At 43.0% G+C, this 22,613-nt stretch overlaps 1 protein-coding gene across 4 annotated transcripts in view; it reads right to left on the bottom strand.

Annotated features, from left to right (window-relative positions):
* The window catches only part of LOC110530474 (arf-GAP with GTPase, ANK repeat and PH domain-containing protein 3), a 299,837-nt gene that overhangs the window by 15,271 nt on the left and 261,953 nt on the right, over positions 1 to 22,613 (bottom strand). For 2 of the 4 annotated variants that reach the window (XR_016482590.1, XR_016482589.1), the window contains exons 14-16: positions 3,581 to 3,735; positions 2,895 to 3,124; positions 2,509 to 2,731 (exon numbers count right to left, since the gene is read on the bottom strand). Coding sequence is in view for 2 of the 4 variants with exons in the window: in XM_036986120.2 (XP_036842015.2) it covers positions 2,509 to 2,731; positions 2,895 to 2,985; positions 3,581 to 3,735 (469 nt within the window). In the remaining 2 variants the exon portion in view is untranslated. The remainder of the gene's footprint in view (positions 1 to 2,508; positions 2,732 to 2,894; positions 3,125 to 3,580; positions 3,736 to 22,613) is intronic. The other 2 variants (XM_036986120.2, XM_036986117.2) reach the window with 1 other exon arrangement.

Genomic DNA, 22,613 nt, shown 5'->3' with positions numbered 1-22,613 from the left:
TTATGGCTTAGCTTGATCCAAAAGAAGGCTAAACTACAGCCTTTCTGCAATCCACACTGGGGTCGTAATTCTAAAAACAGCTGAGAACAAGGGATGAGAAAGAGGGATGAGAACGAGTGATGCTGCATCCATTCTCCCAGACACTTGTGTCCGTTCGAGAAGGAGGGAGTTAAAATGAGTGCGCAGGTTTCGAGGGGTTAGTGATGTGATTCATTTGTATTACCACACAGCCCCTGCAGGCAGCATGTGGGAGCGGCAAATTATTTCTGAACCAAAGTGAAGGAGGAGGAGGGCACGTCTCCTCTCTCTCTCTCCTCTCCTCTGGTCGTCAGAGCAGAGCTATTACCTGGCCATGGCCAAGGGCCCCGCATGGCGCTCCAACCTACAGAGGGGTGACAGTAAAGTAGCCAGCGCCGGTGAGGGATAGCCTTCCACATCCGTTCACGCTCCCGGACATCTTCCTCCCCAAATGAGACACAGGGGAGGAGGGGTGAGGGAGGTGTGTGTATGGTGGATTCCCTGTCTGTAAGTCTGTCTGTCTGTCTGTCTGCCTGCCTGCCTGTCTGCCTGTAAGTCTGTCTGCCTGTCTGTAAGTCTGTCTGTCTGTAAGTCTGTCTGTCTGTAAGTCTGTCTGTCTGTAAGTCTGTCTGTCTGTAAGTCTGTCTGTCTGTAAGTCTGTCTGTCTGTAAGTCTGTCTGTCTGTAAGTCTGTCTGCCTGTAAGTCTGTCTGCCTGTAAGTCTGTCTGCCTGTAAGTCTGTCTGCCTGTAAGTCTGTCTGCCTGTAAGTCTGTCTGCCTGTAAGTCTGTCTGTCTGCCTGCCTGCCTGCCTGCCTGCCTGCGTGCGTTCTCTCACGTGCATGCCAGACAATTAGAGGTGACGTGGAGATCATGCCGACCGGCAGACACTAATTAAAGGAACAACTCCCCTCCAATATGCTGACTGGAGAAAGATCCCAGCGCTGCATTTCTTGAGAGAAATGTATGTCATCATAATCTATTGATGTACACACACGTCATTTATGGCATACAAATAAATACATTTTATTCATGAAATTATTGGGTGATACATTTAAACTACATCTGAAAGCCATTGATGACACTGGAGAAGTCTGATAAAAAAAATACTAAATGTATTAGTCCTTCAAAAGATACAAACCAATACAAAAACCACCACAAAACTAGCCTACATGTTGATTAGTACTGACAAGTGTTGATATCTACATAAACCTGACTATAATGCAAATCTGTACATTCTACTTTCACATAAGAATTTCTAAAAAGCTAAACCAATCGTGTGGATGAACGGCTTTTAAGTAAAATTTTTAAAAAGCTGAGGAGCGAGCCGGCAGAACTAGTGTTGCAGGAGACATTCAATCAGATGTGAGGCAGGTAGCTTCAGGTAGCCTAGTTACTGAGTCGTTTAAATTACGTGTCACTAATGTTTAGTAGGAGGTGGGGTGGGAACGCTACACCAGCTGCCTGGGTTCCATCACAAAGCTGCACCATGTCACCACGGTGACACAGTTAACATCAGAACCACTTCAAGTCCAAGGGAAGATGATGATGATGAGACCATAGAGATAGAACAATCTTGAAGTTTAATCTTAATGTTCAATCTCTATAGACGAGACAACAAAGTAAGATTTATATGGTGGGGATCAGATTGGAGATAATGTATTCATTCACCTTTTTGTCTCCTATATTTGCACAACAGATGCTTTGTGGTATTAGAGGAGCAGGGCTAAGGTAATGGAATCCTGAGAAAACAATTATTCCTCTTTTGTCCAGTTCTCTGCCAACAAATAGATATCGGCATTTTAATAATCATTGATCAACGATTACCCATGAGATAATAAGAAATGCTGTTTTCTTCTGACAATCAGTTGTTTAAAATTACTATTCAATGTCAGTGACTCCAATACAATAAATGGTAACAATGTGACCAAAATATGAAAAACCAAGCCATTTAGCACTTGAGTAGTATATCTTTACATCTTCTCTTAATGTAGGTCAGAAACAGTATAGACACTACAGACCATTCTTCTATAGTGGGACAGAGAGAGTGATGGCAGCCGGGCCCTGTTTGATGGATATGTGACAGGCCCCTGATGGGTCCTGGGGCTCGGCCCCTGGGGTGGGCTCTAACACCATAATGGGCTCCTTAATTACCTGCTCATCCACACACAGGGTCATTAGTCAGAGAGACATGCTGGGCCTCAACTGTCACCCAGAGACAAACAACCCTCATTGGGGAGAGAGAAGAGGGGACCAGACCTTGGTTTACTTGGTGCTGGTCAGAGGCATTTAGCAGGTATGTGCAAAGTGATGTCACACACACACACACTTACCATTATTAATGTAGAGCGAGAGAGAGAGAGAGAGAGAGACATATGAGGGGTACTGACCAGTAAACCAAAAGACAGATGAATAGACCTGTAGACCGGTAGACAGACAGACAGTACAGACACAAAGAAACCCACACCAAACAGACAGATGTGGGGTACTGACCTGGTGCTGTCAGCGCCCACCTTGGTGTACCCCTCCAGGGAACCCTCCCAGACACTGTTGGCCATGGTGTTGCCTATAGCCATCAGCACCATGCTGAGCTCCACAGGCCAGTCATCCAGGTCCAGAGACCTCACCCTCGACAGGTGGGTCCCCAGGTTCCTGTGGATCCCTGAGCACTCTATACAGATCAGAGCCCCCAGGTTCAGACTGGCCCAGTCAGGGTCTGGGAGAGGAGGAGGAGAAAAATAGAGACTTCCAAGTCAAAACATCCAAGTCTGCTTATCATCTGTGCTCTCTTTGTCACGTAGTGTACAGTACCTGGCACTTAACGTCTTGGGAATCATTGACATATAGCTCTGATGATGTTGACAAGGTACTGTACTCACTGGCTGTATCACAGTCCACACAGAAGCTGTTCCCTCTCACGTTCCTTATGGACTGAATGGATGCCGCGTCACTTTGGCTGCCTAACCGGGACTGTAGGACAGCAGAGGTGAGAGAGAGGTGAGAAGGGAATCTGTGAGAGGCATCATGACTTTACAGTGAGAGAATAGAGGAGACAGGATTTCAGAAAGATACACATCACAAACAACAGAAGGGAAGAGAGGAGGGAGGACTGGAGGCATTGAATGAAAGACAGGGAGGCAAAAAGAGAGAGAGAGAGAGAAAGAGAGAGGGGTGGAGAGAAGAAAGAGAGGGGGTAGAGAGGGAGAGAGAGAGCACAGACAAAGTATTATATGAAAATGAGTCAGTGTTGCGTTGCGATTCCTCCCCTGTGTTCTGACACAGGCCGTGTTCCCATCTCTGAAGTCTGTCAGCTGTAATAAGAGCTCCCCCACACTGCACTGCACCTGTCTGACACACAGCCCAACACATGGCAGCTCAGAGAGAGGGAGGGGGTGACGGGGGAGAGAGAGGAGAAGAACCGAGAGAGAATTTTGCATTCACACATCCTGATTAGCAACCAGAGTCTTTCCTGGTCAAGTAACGTGGTCGTGGAAAACCCTTGGGTCTAAACTAATCATGACCGGACAGACCCACGGTCTCCTTCCTCACTGTCTCTCATGCCCACCTTGTTCTTCATGCTCTCACAGGACTGCAGGCTGGCAAAAATCTGGCTCTCAATGGCTGTGACCCACAGCTCTCTCTCCTCAAATGTAGACGCTTCGAAGTACCACATCTGGCCCGTCAGAGACACAATGGTGAACTCAAACGACTCCTCAGACTCTGGAAAACAAAACAATCACACGGACATGGTGAAATATGGCCATTTAAAATCAATTAGAGGAAATTAAATTAAAATTACTTTCATTATCGAAACAGCTTGGCTATTGTTGGACAAAGGTATAATATTTATTATGTAATTGATCGTTTGCCGTCTATAAAAACTGCCTAATAATAAATATAATAAATGCAATTTAGCAGACACTTTTATCCAAGCAACTTATTGTAGTGATACTCACTGGAACCAGTATCAGGGTACCCTTACAGTAGCTACTCGATACTGATTGTGTACACTTGAAAATCATGGCCATCACTATGAATTCAAAACAACAGACTCCAACACAGTTTATTCAAAATACCCCTTTGTATCCATTCTACTGGTCTATTTCTATTCCCGATTTCCATCCATCTATTTTTCTGTTGTTTAAATTTTCAATAAGAAACCGTTTCTTCTTTACTCTGATTAGGCCTTACACATTGTAAAATGGCTGCAGGTATTGTAATTCATTTGTAATACATTTCATGGAAATGTCACCTGTCATCTGCCTGGGCAAGGGCTTTGAAAAACATATGCTATAACACATGTCATAATGCCTCCTCCGTTCACAAGTAATTCATTAAGATGATGATAATACAGTTGAAACTGACTGATGTAAATCTTCTAGTCCTCGGCACATGCTTGATCTCATAGACAAATGATTTGTAATTACCTAATTAGGGCCAAGCAAATATAGCAGGCTCATTTGCATAAAACATGTTTCCCTGCCTCCAGTCGGAGATTGGAGAGGAGACTAGTCACAATGTGGGCTCCTCCAACACATCTCTCATCAGCCCTCTCTTTGCACACCAAGATTTGATGTACTAAACGGAGGCAAACCAGTCTAGTATAAACAGGTCAGAATTTAGGAACATGTGATTCCAAGCCGGTAAAAGCAGAGGTTGTGTGTGCTGGGGTTGGGAGGGACACAATACTGAGCTTTTATTTTGTAGGCACTGGACATTTAGAGGTTGGGGGGCGTGTACTCATTGGTCCCTCGGTCTATACAGCACCCGATTTAGCTGATTTGGATCGGAGACTAAATCAATCCCAATTCTCTAGCGGAGGGTCTCCTCTTCAGGGGGAAAACTATAATCCAATTAGCTCAACACCAACTTCAATTACCTGATTTAGTTTGAGACATCAACTACATGTCACAGAATCAATAAATACCTCAGTGTCTTATTTAAACGTAGAGGTAGGGAAAATGTATGTTTAGAAGTCTGGGTTGGGTTATGTTAAAAAGACACTCACTGGTGTAGTCTAACATCATAGGAGGTTTATAGGAGGTTTATATTGTTTTATTGAAATATTTTGTGTTAAAAGGTCCGATTAACCTATCAAGAATAACTTGTTAAGAAAACAGAACAAATGGCAAAAAGTTTATAATTTAATAAAGAAATTGTCATTTTTGATGCATGAAGCCTTTATGTAATGAATGTGTCCTTTCTCCTCCTCAAATGTCCCATCATTTTCCATCTAGAAAAAAAGCATGGCATTTAGATACGCAGCCTAGTTTTCCTCAGAGTCCAATGATGTTACACTTCTGAATTCAGCTTCTAAAAACCTGAACAAAGCTAATTATTTCGTTGACTGGCCAGGCAATAAATTGGAGGCATTAAAACACTTTCATTATGGAGATTAAAAAAGCAATGAATGGCTGATTTTTTAAACTGATGAGGATACTTGGGAAAACAAATCTAGCTCTTCATGCGTGGAACAGACCACTACAGGCAAGAGATGAGCACATAAAAGGCCAAACAAGCTGACAAAAACATTGACCAAACCAGATACTAGAATAGGCAAAGCCCCTATTACCCATTGACGTGAACGGGAATATCAGTTCTAATAATTATATATCTATGGTAGCGTCATAGTATCAGAGTGACAACATTAGTATCATAATATGCTGATAGAGTTTGTTGATATTGCTTTTTAATGCAGGATCTGTCACAGCCTCACTGGAGAGGTAATTCCATTCTGTGAAAAGTCAAAGTCATTCTGTACCATGTTAGCACAACGATTAAGGTCAAAATGTCCTCCTCCAAGACAATTTATACTAGGAGTGAACAATACAATGAGGTATTATTGTTGCTATTTCAAAGCCATCTGCTACCATGATGATGACTAAGACAGCTAGTGCTCCTGATGTTACCCAATGGGTACATTTAGCCCACAGCTAACAGAAGAACGCATGTGGGGATTCAAGCACACATTAACACCTGCAATTAGCATTAACCCTGTGATCTGATCATATAATTGATCCAGCAGCTACACAATCAACAAGTCATTTCCAATTAGATGTGTACAGAGACAGGGCAGTGGGTGGACATGGAGCAACATAAGCTAAACCCAATAGGAGGGAACCTCTGCTACTGTGGAGAATCAGGAGGTAGATATGATGATTACCTTAATTAACATATAACACAACAAATAAATGAGAGCCTAATGGCTGTGGTGTGGTGGTGTGAAACGAGATGAGAGAAGGCATCTTCTTCTACAATGTCTGTCCTCCTGTCCACAATTTACCATGCATCATAAAACTGTTAGTTAGAGGGCTTTTAAGTTCATGGTTCATCAGCCTGGATGCTTTTAAACAATAACAATGACATAAAATGTATAAATAATATAAACTGCAGATTTGGTCAATTAAGATGGCCATTAATTGGTATCGTTAGATATTTTGAAACAATGAGATCAGGCCTCTGAGCATAGATATTTAGAGATCATTGGTCCACGTTTGATGCTGAGCTGTCTCTACTCCTAATGACTGTCCCTCCACTCCACAGCAGATGGTCCACTGGGAGAAGTGGGGAACGGTGGACCAGATTAGCACCACTGGGGTTTGGGCTGAGTCCAGCTGAGCTGTCACCGGAAGGCAGGGCCAGGGAGGGACACATCTATTCTGCCTCACACTACCTCGCTCTTGAAAGATTGATTCATCGACCGTCTCAGCAAGGCTTAAAGGTGTGAGTGTGTGTGTGCACGTGTGTGCATCATCATCAAAATTGATGGACAGCTAAGAGTACTTGGACGATACAGTATATTGTAGACGGAGGTGGTTGGTGCGGCATGACATCCAAGGTATTTTTTTGTATGTATGATGGTATGTACAGTATGATGTGTTGTGTAGGTCGCATGCAAAAGGCGGTCAGTTAAAGAAGTGCTCTCCGTTCCTGTGAATTAACCAGCAGTTGGGAAGTGCAGGTCAAGGCGGTGCCATCTGTAAATGTCACAGGCACTGCTTGCTCATTTTACACATCATTAAAGCCATTATTCCTAACCTGTATCAGAGCAATCAGGAGCAGGGCATTACTGAGACACACACGGGCCCCGGGGGAACCGCACCACACCAAAACTCAGAGAGGGAGAGAGGAGGAGAGAATACACGCTCTCCATCTCTGACACAAACACAGACGCGCATAGATAGACACACATGCACGCACAAGAACAACAGGGGCACGCACTCACACACACACACACACAAACTACAACAACCTAACAAAGACGCACAAAACCAACACTCGAGCCACAACCTAATAGCAAAACTACACTTAGCGATACGGCAAGTGAAAAAACTGTCAATTACACAACGTATCTGTGGACAGTGTGTAGTGTATAGAGCCGCCCATATGAGAATCTTGTAATTCCTTTTTCTCCAACGTGTGGTGGATGGTGTTTGGGAGCAGAGGAGCGGAGGAGCCATTACCGTAGCTCCTCTGGGCTCCAGGGACAGCTTTGGGAAATGAGACACGGTACAGACCAGGGAGGGAGTCAGTGACAAAAAAAAGTATTTAGATAAACATCCACCATTAGCATAGGGTTGTTAAACCTCCATTTCCTAATCCTCTGCTGGACTCCAGAGGATATTAACCCTCAACATACTGAGTTGGAGGTAGAAATCCAGGACACTCCATTTAGTGTCCTGGATAAAATAAAATCAGCAAAAAGAGAAATGTCCTCTCACTGTCAACCGCGTTTATTTTCAGCAAACTTAACATATGTAAATATTTGTATGAACATGACAAGATTCAACAGACAAACTGAACAAGTTCCACAGACAAGTGACTACCATAAATTGAATAATGTGCCCTGAGCAAAGGGGGGTCAAAATCAAAAGTAACAGTGGCCACCAGCTGCATTAAGTACTGCAGTGCAGCTCCTCATTGACTGCAACAGATTTGCAAGTTCTTGCTGTGAGATGTTACGCCGCTCTTCCACCAAGGCACCTGCAAGTTCTCTGACATTTCTGGGGGGAATGGCCCTAGCCCTCACCCTAAGATGCAACAGGTCCCAGACTTGCTCAATGGGATTGAGATCCGGGCTCTTCACTGGCCATGGCAGAACACTGACATTCCTGTCTTGCAGGAAATCACGCACAGAACGAGCAGTATGGTTGGTGGTATTATCATGCTGGAGGGTCATGTCAGGATGAGCCTGCAGGAAGGGTACCACATGAGGGAGGAGATTTCTTCACCTGTAACGCACAGCGTTGAGATGAGGTCAACCGATTAATCGGAATGGCCGATTTCAAGTTTATTACAATTGGAAATCTGTATTTTTGGACACTGATTTGGCCAATTTTTTATTATTTTTTACACCTTTATTTAATCTTGATTTAACTAGGCAAGTCAGTTAAGAACACATTCTTAATTTCAATGACGGCCTAGGAAGGGTGGGTTAACTGCCTCGTTCAGGGGCATAACGACAGCTCGGGGGATTCAATCTTGCAACCTTACAGTTAACTAGTCGAACACTCTAACCACCTGATTACATTGCACTCCACGAGGAGACTGCCTGTTACGCGAATGCAGTAAGCCAAGGTAAGTTGCTAGCTAGCATTAAACTTATCTTTTTAAAAAAAAATCTATCATAATCGCCAGTTAACTACACATGGTTGATGATATTACTACTTTATCTAGTGTCCTGCGTTGCATATAATTGATGTGGTGTGTATCATTGCTCCATGTGTACCTAACCATAAACATCAATGCCTTTCTTAAAATCAATACACAGAAGTATATATTTTTAAACCTACACATTTAGCTAAAAGAAATCCAGGTTAGCAGGCAATATTAACCAGGTGAAATTGTCTCACTTCTCTTGCGTTCATTGCACGCAATCAGTGTATATGCAACAGTTTGGGCAGCCTGGCTCATTGCGAACAAATTTGCCAGAATTTTACGTAATTATGACATAACATTGAAGGTTATGCAATTTAACAGGAATGTTTAGACTTATGGATGCCACCCGTTAGAGAAAATACAGAACGGTCAACCATTTATTTGGGGAAGTACACTGGGAGCACCATTTTGTTTGATTGAGTTCATCAATATCATACATTTTACTACAACGGTATAATTAGGCATATTGTGTTTCATGCAAATGTACAAGACCAGAGTAGTTGGCGATTATTTTGGACCACATTTTCAAGACATCTTTGTCCACGTATTTCACTGAAAGAATAAACGTCTTGTTTTCGAGATGATAGTTTCCGGAGTCGGCCATATTAATGACCTAAGGCTCGTATTTCTGTGTGTTATCATGTTAAAACTAAATCTATGATTTGATAGAGCAGTCTGACTGAGCGATGGTAGGCAGCAGCAGGCTCATAAGCATTCATTCAAACAGCACTTTCGTGTGTTTGCCAGCAGCTGTTTATGACTTCAAGCCTATCAACTCCCGAGATTAGGCTGGTGTAACCAATGTGAAATGACTAGCTAGTTAGCGGGGTGCCCGCGAATAGCGTTTCAAATGTCACTCGCTCTGAGACTTGGAGTAGTTATTCCCCTTGCTCTGCATGGGTAACGCTGCTTCGAGGGTGGCTGTTGTCGTTGTGTTCCTGGTTCGAGCCCAGGTAGGAGTGAGGAGAGGGACGGAAGCTAGTATTGCCAGTGTAACAGTATAAAGTGCCTATAAGAACATCCAATAGTCAAAAGTTAATGAAATACAAATGGTATAGAGAGAAATAGTCCTAGAATTCCTACAATAACTACAACCTAAAACTTCTTACCTGGGAATATTGAAGACTCATGTTAAAAGGAACAACCAGCTTTCATATGTTCTCATGTTCTGAGCAAGGAACTGAAACGTTAGCTTTCTTACATGGCACATATTGCACTTTTACTTTCTTCTCCAACACTTTGTTTTTGCATTATTTAAACCAAATTGAACATGTTTCATTATTTATTTGAGGCTAAATTGATTGATGTATTATATTAAGTTAAAATAAGTGTTCATTCAGTATTGTTGTAATTGACATTATTACAAATAAAATTCATGTATTTTATTTTTTTAAATCATCCGATTAAATCGGTATCGGCTTTTTTTGGTCCTCCAATAAATCGGTATCGGCGTTGACAAATCATTATCGGTCGACCTCTAGTTGAGATTGCCTGCAATGACGACAAGCTCAGTCCGATGATGCTGCGACACACCGCCCTAGACCATGACGGACCCTCCACCTCAAAATCGATCCCGCTCCAGATTACAGGCCTCGGTGTAACGCTCATTCCTTCGACGATAAACGGGAATCTGACCATCACCGCTGGTGAAACAAAACCACGACTCGTGAGTGAAGAGCACTTTTTGATAGTCCTGTCTGGTCCAGCGACAGTGGGTTTGTGCCCATAGACGACGTTGTTGCCAGTGATGTAAGGCAGGTCCTCACCAGACAACAGGCCTACAAGTCCTCAGTCCAGCCTCTCTCAGCCTATTGCGCAATATGGAGGGATTGCGCTTTCCTTGTGCAACTCGGGCAGTTGATGTTGCCATCCTGTTCCTGTCCCGTAGGTGCGATGTTCGGATGTTCCGATCCTGTGCAGGTGTTGTTACACGTGCACTGCCACTGCGAAGACGATCAGCTGTCTGTTCTGTCTCCCTGTAGCTCTGTCTTAGGCGTCTCACATTACGGACATTGCAATTTATTGCCCTGGCCACATCAGCAGTCCTCATGCCTCCTTGCAGCATGCCTAAGGCACGTTCACGCAGATGAGCAGGGACCCTGGGCAGCTTTCTTTTGGTGATTTTCAGTCAATAGAAAGGCCTCTTTAGTGTCCTAAGTTTTCATAACTGTGACCTTAATTGCCTACCGTCTGTAAGCTGTAAGTTTCTTATGACCATTTTACAGGTACATCTTCATGAATTGTTTATGGTTAATTGAACAAACATGGGAAACAGTGTTTAAATCCTTTACAATGAAGATCTGTGAAGTTATTTGGATTTTTATGAATTGTCTTTGAAAGACAGGGTCCTGAAAAAGGGACATTTCTTTTTTTGCTGAGTTTTTTCAAAAGTGTGCACACCCCTTCAAATTAGTGGATTCGGGCATTTCAGCCACATCCGTTGCTGACAGGTGTATAAAATCGAGCACACAGCCATGCAATCTCAAAAAACAAACAAAATTAGTCACATGCGCCAAATATAACAGTAGACCTTACAGTGAAATGCTTACGAGCCCCTAAACAACAACGCAGATTAAACAAATAAGAGTAAGGAAAAAAAGTAACAAGTAATTAAAGAGTATCAGTAAAATAACAATAGCGAGACTATATACAGGGGGGTACCGGTAAAGAGCCAATGTGCAAGGGCACCGGAAAGATGAGGAAATATGTACATGTAGGTAGAGTTATTCAAGTGACTATGCACTGATGATAACAGAGAATAGCAGCGGTGTAAAAGAGGGGGAAGGAGGGGGGGGAAATGCAAATTGTCTGGGTAGCCATTTGATTAGATGTTCAGGAGTCTTATGGCTTGGGGGAAGAAGCTGTTTCGAAGCCTCTAGTCTGGCACTCCGGTACCGCTTGAAGTGCGGTAGCAGAGAGAAGAGTATGACTAGGGTGCCTGGAGACTTTGTCCATTTTTAGGGCTTTCCTCTGACACTGCCTAGTATAGAGGTCCTGGATGGCAGGAAGCTTGGACCCAGTGATGTACTGGGCTGTTCGCACTACCCTCTGTAGTGCCTTGCAGTCAGAGCCGAGCAGTTGCCATACCAGGCAGTGATGCAATCAGTTCTCGATGGTGCAGATGTAGAACCTTTTGAGGATCTGAGGACCCATGACCCATGACAAATCTTTTCAGTCTCCTGAGAGGGAATAGGTTTTGTCGTGCCCTCTTCATGACTGTCTTGGTGTGCTAGGACCATGTTAGTTTGTTGGTGATGTGGACACCAAGGAACTTGAAGTACTCAACCTGCTCCACTGCAGCCCTGTCAATGAGAATGGGGGCGTGCTCTGTCCTCTTTTTCCTGTAATCCACAATCATCTCCATCTCCTGTCTTGATCATGTTGAGGGAGAGGTTGTTGTCCTGGCACCACACTGCCAGGTCTCTGACCTCCTCCCTATAGGCTGTTTCGTCGTTGTCTGTGATCAGGCCTACCACTGTTGTATCATCGGCAAACTTAATGGTGGTGTTGGAGTTGTTCCTGGCCGTGCAGCGATGAGTGAACAGGGAGTACAGGAGGGGACTGAGGACGCTATCGAGGGGCCCTTGTGTTGGGGATCAGCGTGGCAGATGTGTTGTTACCTACCCTTACCACCTAGGGGCGGCCCGTCAGGAAGTCCAGAATCCAGTTGCAGAGGGAGGTGTTTAGTCCCAGGGTCCTTAGCTTATTGATGAGCTATGAGGGCACTATGGTGCTGAAGTCAATGAATAGCATTCTCACACAGGTGTTCCTTTTGTCCAGGTGGGAAAATGCAGTGTGGAGTGCAATAGAGATTGCATCATCTGTGGATCTGGTGGGGTGCTATGCAAATTGGAGTGGGTCGAGGATTTCTGGGATAATGGTGTTAATGTGAGCCATGACCAACATTTCAATGCACTTCATGACTACAGACGTGAGTGCTACAGGTCGATAGTCATTTAGTCAGGTTACCTGGGTACAGGCTCCATGGTGGTCTACTTAAAATATGTTATTACAGGCTCAGACAGGGAGAGGTTGAAAATGTGAGAGAAGACAGTTGCCAGTTGGTCAACACATGCTCGGAGTACATGTTTTCTTGTTTGCTTATGGCGGAATACAGCTTATTCAATGCTGTCTTAGTGCCAGCCTCTGATTGTGGTGGTATGTAAACAACTACGAAAAATTCAGATGAAAATTCTCTAGGTAGATAGAGTATCTCATGATAAGCTGTAGACCACACTAACTCAGGCGAGCAATAGCTCGAGACTTCCTTAGATATCTTAGTTATTTACAAAAATACATAGTCCGCTGGCCCTTGTCTTACCAGATGCCGCTGTTCTGTCCTGCCGATACAGCGTATAACCAGCCAGCTGTATGTTGATAGTGTCGTCACTCAGCCACAAGTCTATGAAGCATAAAATATATTACAGTTTTGAATGTCCCATTGGTAGTTTAATATTGCGGCACAGGTCATCGATTTTATTCTCCAAAGATTGTTCATTTGCTAGCAGAATGGAAGGAAGTGGGGGTTTATTCGATCGCCTACAAATTCTCAGATGGCAGCCTGCCCCCCGGCCCCTTTTTCTCTCTCCTCTTCACGCAAATCATGGGGATCTGGGCTTGTTCCCGAAAAAGCAGTATATCATTCGCGTCAGGCTCGTCAGACTAATTGAAGGAAAAAAAATGATTCTGCCAGTCCGTGGTGAGTTATTGCAGTCCCGATGTTCAGAAGTGTTTTTTCGGCCATAAGAGATGGTAGCAGCAACATTATATACAAAATATGTAAACAAATAAGTTATAAACAACGCAAATAAACAAAAAAAAACCTATCGGTTGGGGACACGCAAAACATCTGCCTTCATGGAAATGGGTTTCCATGGCTGAGCAGCTGCATACAAACCTAAGATCACCATTCCCAGTGCCAAGTGTTGGCTGGAGTGGTGTAAAGCTCACCACCATTGGACTCTGGAGAAGTGGAAATGCGTTCTCTGGAGTGATGAATCACGCTTTACCATCTGGCAGTCCGGCGGACGAATTTGGGTTTGGCAGAAGAACGCTACCTTCCCAAATGCATAGTGCCAACTGTACATTTTGGTGGATGAGGAATAATGGTCTGTAGCTGTTTTTCATGGTTCGGGCTAAGCCCCTTAGTTCCATTAAAGCTATAGCATGCAATTACATTCTAGACGATTTTGTGCTTCCATCTTTGTGGCAACAGTTTCAGGAAGGCTCTTTCCTTTTTCAGAATGACAATGCCCCTGGGCACAAAGCTCGTTGTGTTTGGAGGACAAAGAATGGACAAAGAATGCTGAGTTGCATCCAAAGAACACCATACCTACTGTGAAGCATGGGGGTGGAAACATCATGCTTTGGGGCTGTTTTTCTGCAAAGGGACCAGGACGACTGATCCGTGTAAAGGAAAGAATGAATGGGGCCATGTATCGTGAGATTTTGAGTGAAAACCTCCTTCCATCAGCAAGGGCATTGAAGATGAAACGTGGCTGGGTCTTTCAGCATGACAATGATCCCAAACACACCGCCCGGGCAACGAAGGAGTGGCTTCGTAAGAAGCATTTCAAGGTCCTGGAGTGGCCTAGCCAGTCTCCAGATTTCAATCCCATAGAACATCTTTGGAGGGAGTTGAAAGTCCATGTTGCCCAGCAACAGCCCCAAAACATCACTGCTCTAGAGGAGATCTGCATGGAGGAATGGGCCAAAATACCAGCAACAGTGTGTGAAAACATTGTGAAGACTTACAGAAAACGTTTGACCTCTGTCATTGCCAACAAAGGGTATATAACCAAGTATTGAGCTAAACTTTTGTTATTGACCAAATACTTATTTTCCACCATAATTTGCAAATAATTTCATTCAAAATCCTACAATGTGATTTTCTGGATTTTTTTCCACTCATTTTGACTATCATAGTTGAAGTGTACCTATGATGAAAATTACAGGCCTCTCATCTTTTTAAGTGGGAGAACTTGCACAATTGGTGGCTGACTAAATACTTTTTTGCCCCACTGTATGTGACATTGCTACACACAGATATACCATTTAATACAACAACAAACTCTTGAATGATGTTTTTATGATGTGCGTCCCATAAAAGACATATCATAGGCGGCAGGTAGTCTAGTGATTAGTGTGTTGGACTAGTAACCTAAAGGTTGCGAGATCGAATCCCTGAAGTAACAAGGTAGAAATCTGTTGTTCTGCCCCTGAACAAGCCTGTTCCTAGGCTGTCTTAACTGACTTGCCTAGTTAAATAAAGGTAAATCATATGTTTTTGTAATACAGCCTAGCCACAGGTTTCACGCGTGTAGCTTGTTGTTGTTGACACTAGCAGTTAAGAGCGTTGGGCCAGTAACCGAATGGTAGCTGGATCAAATCCCCGAGCCGACAAGGTGGACAAATTTTCCATTCTGCCCTTGAGCAAGGCAGTTAACCCCCAGCAACAACTGGGCGCTGATGACGTGGGTGTCAATTAAGGCAGCCCCCATGCACCTCTCTGATTCAGATCAGTTGGGTTAAATGCGGAAGACACATTTTGGTTAAAAGCATTCAGTTGTGCAACTGACTAGGTATCTCCCTTCCCCACTACAGTCAGAGGCCCCATGTGCAAGGTAAAGTGGGAGATATCTAATCAATGATCAATGTAAATTGGAATTAAAATTATGGCATTAAGTTAGCTAAATGAGAAGGAGTAGGCTACAATGAGCAACCGACAGGTATGCTGTTGTTCAATCTGAATGGAGTTGCTGTAGACAAGGACGGGGAGGGCAGCAAAATAGCCTCAACTAGCCTAGCTAGCTAACTACCATCTGGCTATTTTAGCTTCTTTACATTGATTTGATGCAGTAAAGACAGGTACTGTCAGATGGGATGATAGATAACCTACAGCAGGGATCATCAACTAGATTCAGCCGTGGGGAAGATTTTCTTGAGTGGATGGTCGTGGACCCGGAACATAATAAAAAAAAAATAGATTGCAAATTGACTGCAAGAAGACCAAACAGATATAATATTTGACTAAAATAAAATAATTTCAAACCTTGATTTCATTTGGGGACATTGCCCTGCATTGGGTGCTGTCTTTCGGGTGGGATGTTAAAATGGGTTTCCTGAGTCTGTGCGGTCATTTAAATTCCCATGGCACTTGTTGTAAGAGTAGGGGTGCTCACCCCGGTGTCATTGCTAGAGTTGCAAGAAAAAGTTTGTGAACCCTTTGGAATTACCTGGATTTCTGCATTGATTACTCAAAATGTATTCTGATCTTCATCTAAGTCACAATAATAGACAAAAACAATATGACTAAACTAATAACACACAAACAGTTGTACTTTTCAAATTTGTATTGAAGACATTGAGTAATCATTCACAGTGCAGGATGGAAAAAGTAAGTGAACTTCTGTGTTATCGACTTCTCCAAAAGCTATATGGAGTCAGGTGTTTCAATTAAGGAGATGAGATTGGAGGGTTGCACAGGTGCCCTGCCATTTAAATAAAGACACACAAAGCTTGGTTACTGGCAAATCTATTCTTCCTCAGAAAGACTGGTTAGTGTGAACCATGCCTCGATCCCAACAACTTTCACAGGACCTTAGAAGACACATTGTAGAGATGCACGAAGCTGGAAAAGGTTACAAAAGCATTGGTAAAGACCTTGGTGTTTATCCACGGTAAGACAAATTGTCTACAAATGGAGAAGATTCAGGACTGTTGCTACTCTACCTAGGAGTGGGTGTCCTGCGAAGATCCCTCCAAGAGAACAAAGGGCAATCCTAAAAGAGGTGAGAAAGAACCCAAGGGTAACAGCAAAAGACCTCCAGAAAACTCTACAAACAACGAAAGTCTGTTCATGTGTTCAGAAAAACACTGAACAATGGTGTTCATGGAGAGACACCACGAAGGAAACACCTGCTGTCTGAAAAATACATTGTGGCACGTCTCAAGTTTGCCCAAGACTACCTGGATGTTCCACAATGCTTCTGGGAAAATGTGCTGTGGACAGATGAGACAAAAGACAAAAACTTTTTGGGAAAAATGCACATCACTGTGTGGAGGAAAAAGGTTTGTGTGAAGCAACTGTGAAGCATGGTGGTTTGTGGCAGCTTTGCTGCCTCAGGGCCTGGACGCCTTGCAATCATTGATGAAACAATTAATTCAGAAGTGTATCAATACATTTTACAGGAGAATGTCAGGGAAAGTCCATGACCTCAAGCTTAAGAGAGGTTGGGTGATGCAACAAGACAATTACCCAAAGCACACAAGTAAATCAACTAAAGAATGTCTGAAAAGGAAGAAGATTTGTGTTTTGGAATGGCCAAGTCAGAGTCCTGACCTTAAGCCAATTGAGATGCAGTGGCATGACCTGAAGAGGACTGTGCAATCAAGCCAACCCAGAAATGTTGAACTGAAACAGATTTGTAGGGAGGAATGGTTCAAAATTCCTCCTCAACGTTGTACAAGTCTTATAAGCAGCTATATGAAACGTTTGGAGGAAGTTGCTGCTGCTAAAGGAGGAAGTTACTAAATTCAAGGGTTCACTTACTTTTTCCAGCCTGCACTGTGAATGATTACTCAGTCTTAAATAAACATTTGAAAAGTACAACTGTTTGTGTGTTATTAGTTTAGTCAGATTGTGTTTGCCTATTATTGTGACTTAGATGAAGATCAGACCACACTTTTATGAGTAATCAATGCTGAAATTCAGGTAATTCCAAAAGGTTCACAAATTTTTTCTTACAACTGTAAATGCCCAACCTGGCCACATTCCATCATGGCCACCTAATCATCCCCCTCATTTCTGACTGGCATATATCACTCCTCACCTCTCCACCTGATAGCTGATCTGTGGTGAGCATTCTTGCCCAAAAATGGTTGCCGTGCATCACTGAGGTGGGTGCTACAGATTGATGGTGGATGAGGTGAGTTCCCCCCTACTATGTAAAGCGCATTGAGTACTTCAGTTAGTAAAAAAAAGGCTATATAAATCCAATCAATTATTATTTGTATAAATTCACATCTCTATTATCTGTTGAAACAGATTTCTAAAATGAAAATCACTTGGAACTGATTTCCTGGTGTTTTTACAGTCACCAGTTGGGGAACTTTGACCTAGCGAGTCAGTGACTACTTTCTCCCTCTCTCCCTCCTGTTTCACACACACACCACCGGCCCCTGGCCATCCCCCACCCTGCTTCAACACTTACCGTCTCTCCCGAGTCGCTAAGGCAGCACAGCAAACAAGTGTCCAAGGTTAAAGAAGGTAAAAACAATCCATGTATTTCGATTATCAATCGAATAATATAACCCCTAACACACTGAGGTAGAGTGGAGGACTCTGGGTTACCACTCTGAATATTATTGTACGTACTTTGTACCCTAACCTCAATGAGAAAAAGAGTTAGGGTTAGGGCTAGGATAAACAGTAAAAAGTGTTACTGGGTTACCGTCAGTTCAAGGTGGATGATTATTCTCTGTGGAATGATAAAACTGTCACGATCGTCGTCAAGGAAATTACCGGACCAAGGTGCATTATTTTATTTTAAATGTCGCCAATAAAACGAACGTGAAGCTCGGTAAGGCTAAACATGCCACTAACAAAGACAACAACCCACAAATGAGAAAAGGAAAAAAGGCTGCCTAAGTATGATTCCCAATCAGAGACAACGATAGACAGCTGTCCCTGATTGAGAATCATACCCGGCCAAAAACAAAGAACCAGAAAGCATAGACTTTCCCACCCGAGTCACACCCTGACCAAACAAACATAGAGAATAAAAGGATCTCTATGGTCAGGGCATGACAACAACAATGCTATCTACACATAAAGGTAGCTTCTGAACACCAACTCGAAGAAGAGTAGTCATTTGCAATGAACATCTCTGGTTTCAAGCCAAATCATTTTCAACCGACTCACATCTAGCTGCAGTTTATAACAAGGCTACCTGTGAATACAAATCTGCCATAAATGCAACTGACAGAACATGGCAAGACATACGTTTAACTGGTAAACATGAACATTTTTAAATTATTAGAAAAAATAATTTGTGTCTAAATTTTTTTGTCAACCACTTAAAACCTCACTGCTATCCCCCTGACAAGATCAAATGTCCTCATCTATAAAACTGTGAAGGATCTGAACCTCTCTTCTTCTCTCCTAATTTCTTCCCCCTCTTTCGCTCTCCATCCCTTCATCTCTGCCCGTCTGTTGCCTCTTTCCACTGAATACGCTAAACCCCACATATCAAACAATGAACATTTGATACACTTTCCTTCTTTTAAAAGATAAATAGATTAATGAAGCCTGACAGTCTGTAGTAATCAGAAGGGCCTCCCCCAGAACACAACACTTTATCGCCCATCGATTTTCCAGTGGGTTTTAAAGGAGGGCGGCATGCGGGTGGTGTGCGAGCAGCTCGTACCAAGAGCCCCGACGCCGGGCCGCTGCTGAGAAACACATTAAGAGGCTGTCAGTTGTGTCGCCATGCATCCTGCATCATTCTTTAAGCACATGAGAAGTTCATTACACTGCACACGGCTCTGGCAGTGCAATGGGATATTAGGGGCTGTATCTGTTGTGCACTTCAGTTGACATGGTGGAAAGAATTTACTCTGCATGTCCTGCCTCTACTATATGCCACTGGAACTGTTCTCGACTAACAAAGGAAGTTAAGGGGACTTTCAATCAATAGTCAGACTGCTTAATTGACCTCCCTAACTAAAATGGCCCAAAATAAACATTTGACATTTTAGTCATTTATAGCAGACACTCTTTTCAAAAGTAACTTACAGTGCTGCAATCTAAATAACATAATAAAAAAATCCCCATCAAAAGCCACCACATCCGCTATGCCACGCTTCCTCATCTGCGGTGGAAAGTGGCCGAGCTACACCTGTGTTTGTCAGACCATGAGACATCCGGAAAATCGGTCTTCATACAAAAACATCTGTAGCGTCCGAACGTACACGATGGTGGTGTCCGTTTTGCTCTACGTCCCCCACAAGTGTCACAGGACTCGTCTGAAGTTAACTGGTCCCGGTTAAAACATTTTATGGAAGTATGGAGGTAGTATTGTGCCTACCTAAGGGTTAAATATGTGTAAAAAAAAAGATTTACCTGAGCTTTCTATATCTCCTAGATATAGGACAAACACTTCAAAAACGTATTCCTTACGATTTATTTTTTGACAGTATTTTTTGCAATTTATGAATGTGTTATTCAATGCATTTATATGGGCTATAATAGTAAAGGCCAAATTCAATATTTTATCAAACCATTTTAATATACATTTTTGATCCCTAAAGTGGTCCTAAAATTCAAAATCAAACAGCTAAATTATCCATGATCATCTTAAAACAACGCCATATGTCAGCTTAGACATTAGTGGCTTAGACCCTGAAGCAATAAGCAATAAGGAATGGAATTAGGACGCATGGTATGTAGGGAGCAACATTTTTTCCTGACCACATGATCTGCCCAGGAAAACTCTTGACCCAAGTTGAAGTCTATAACTAGGATCCAGAGGTTTTCCTGGGTAGGTAATGTGGTCAGGAATACTTCCCTGGCCCTACTAATTTATAAACATAACTGCCTGGCTAAGATATCTCCTTGGCTACAGACAAGACTTCACAGTACCAACAGTTTCTCAAGACCCCTTTACACAACCTGTTCTTCCCATATTGACTAAAATGACTGATCACCTTAAAAAGCTCACACTCCTTTGATTTATGACGCTTCACAACAACTAAAACTCAATTTCGGCCTGCATTCCAGGGCTCTGATTGCCCAGTAAATGAGATAAACTGATATCAATTTATTCAAGGATCCAACCTCTCCCTCCCTCCCTCCCTCCCTCCCTCCCTCCCTCCCTCCCTCCCTCCCTCCCTCCCTCCCTCCCTCCCTCCCTCCTTTCAAGAGACACAACCTGCACCCAACACTTGAGTGATTCTGATATTTAAGCAATATGTCTGTATTCCAGAAGCGTTCAGTAGAACATACAATCTGAAGCTAATAGAAAATCTCAGAAGAGAGGTAAAAAAAAAGATATATATATATATAAAAATATATATATATATACACACACACACACTACCATTCAAAAGTTTGGGGTCACTTAGAATGTCCTTGTTATTGAAAGAAAAGCAGTAGTCTAAAGAAGGCCCGTTTTATTGCTTCTTTAATCACCACAACAGTTTTCAGCTGTGCTAACCTAATTGCAAAAGGGTTTTCTAATGATCAATTAGCCTTTTAAAATTATAAACTTTTTACCTAACACAATGTGCCATTGGAACACAGGAGTTACGGCTGCTGATAATGGGCCTCTGTAAGCCTATGTAGATATTCCATTAAAAAAATCAGCCGTTTCCAGCTACAATAGTCATTTACAAAATTAGCAATGTCTACACGGTTTTTCTGATCAATTTGATGTTATTTTAGTGAACAAAAAATGTGCTTTTCTTTCAAAAACAAGGACATTTCTAAGTGACCCCAAACTTTTGAACGGTAGTGTGCAGTCGTGGCCAAAGGTTTTCAGAATAACACAAATATTAATTGTCACACTGTTTGCTGCTTCAGTGTCTTCGGATATTTTTGTCAGATGTTACTATGGAATACTGAAGTATAATTACAAGCTTTTCATTCGTGTCATTGGCTTTTATTGACAATTACATGAAGTTGATGCAAAGAGTCAATATTTGCAGCGTTGACCCTTCTTTTTCAAGACCTCTGCAATCCGCCCTGGCATGCTGTCAATTAACTTCTGGGCCACATCCTGACTGATGGCAGCCCATTTTTGCATAATCAATGCTTGGAGTTTGTCAGAATTTGTGGGGTTTTGTTTGTCTACCTGCCTCTTGAGGATTGACCACAAGTTCTCAATGGGATTAAGGTCTGGGGAGTTTCCTGGCCATGGACCCAAAATATCGATGTTTTGTTCCCCGAGCCACTTAGTTATCACTTTTGTCTAATGGCAAGGTGTTCCACCATGCTGGGAAAGGCATTGTTCGTCACCAAACTGTTCCTGGATGGTTGGGAGAAGTTGCTCTCTGAGGATGTGTTGTTATCATTCTTTATTCATGGCTGTGTTCTTAGGTAAAATTGTGAGTGAGCCCACTCCCTTGGCTGAGAAGCAACCCCACACATGAATGGTCTCAGGATGCTTTACTGTTGGCATGACACAGGACTGTTGGTAGTGCTCACCTTGTCTTCTCCGGACAAGCTTTTTTCCAGATGCCCCAAACAATCGGAAAGGGGATTCATCAGAGAAAATGACTTTACCCCAGTCCTCAGTAGTCCAATCCCTGTACCTTTTGTAGAATATCAGTCTGTCCCTGATGTTTTTCCTGGAGAGAAGGGGCTTCTTTGCTGCCCTTCTTGACACCAGGCCATCCTACAAAAGTCTTCGCCTCACTGTGCGTGCAGATGCACTCACACCTTCCTGCTGCCATTCCTGAGCAAGCTCTATACTGGTGGTGCCCCGATCCCGCAGCTGAATCAACTTTAGGAGACGGTCCTGGCGCTTGCTGGACTTTCTTGGGCGCCCTGAAGCCTTCTTCACAACAATTGAACCGCTCTCCTTGAAGTTCTTGATGATCCGATAAATGGTTGATTTAGGTGCAATCTTACTGGCAGCAATATCCTTGCCTATGAAGCCCTTTTTGTGCAAAGCAATGATGACGGCACGTGTCTCCTTGCAGGTGTCATGACGTTGGCCTGGGGGGTAGGTTTGTGACAGTCATAAATACCTCTTCCCCCCTTTTCCTCTCTCTACCCTACTGAGGTTACATTTGCAAAACCCTTGGTTAACATAGAGATTCTGGGAACATCAGTAGGTGGGGGGAAATTAACTATATTCTGGCATTTCGTTGTTGCCGCGTGTTCCGGTTAAAACATTGTCAAAAAATGTCGCAAAGGATTTGAACATAATAATAATACG

This window comes from Oncorhynchus mykiss, chromosome 8, assembly GCF_057628025.1.
Source record: "Oncorhynchus mykiss isolate SJ-2025 chromosome 8, ASM5762802v1, whole genome shotgun sequence".
In the NCBI taxonomy this organism is placed as follows: Eukaryota; Metazoa; Chordata; class Actinopteri; order Salmoniformes; family Salmonidae; genus Oncorhynchus; species Oncorhynchus mykiss.
This window is presented reverse-complemented; position numbering and strand designations above follow the sequence as displayed.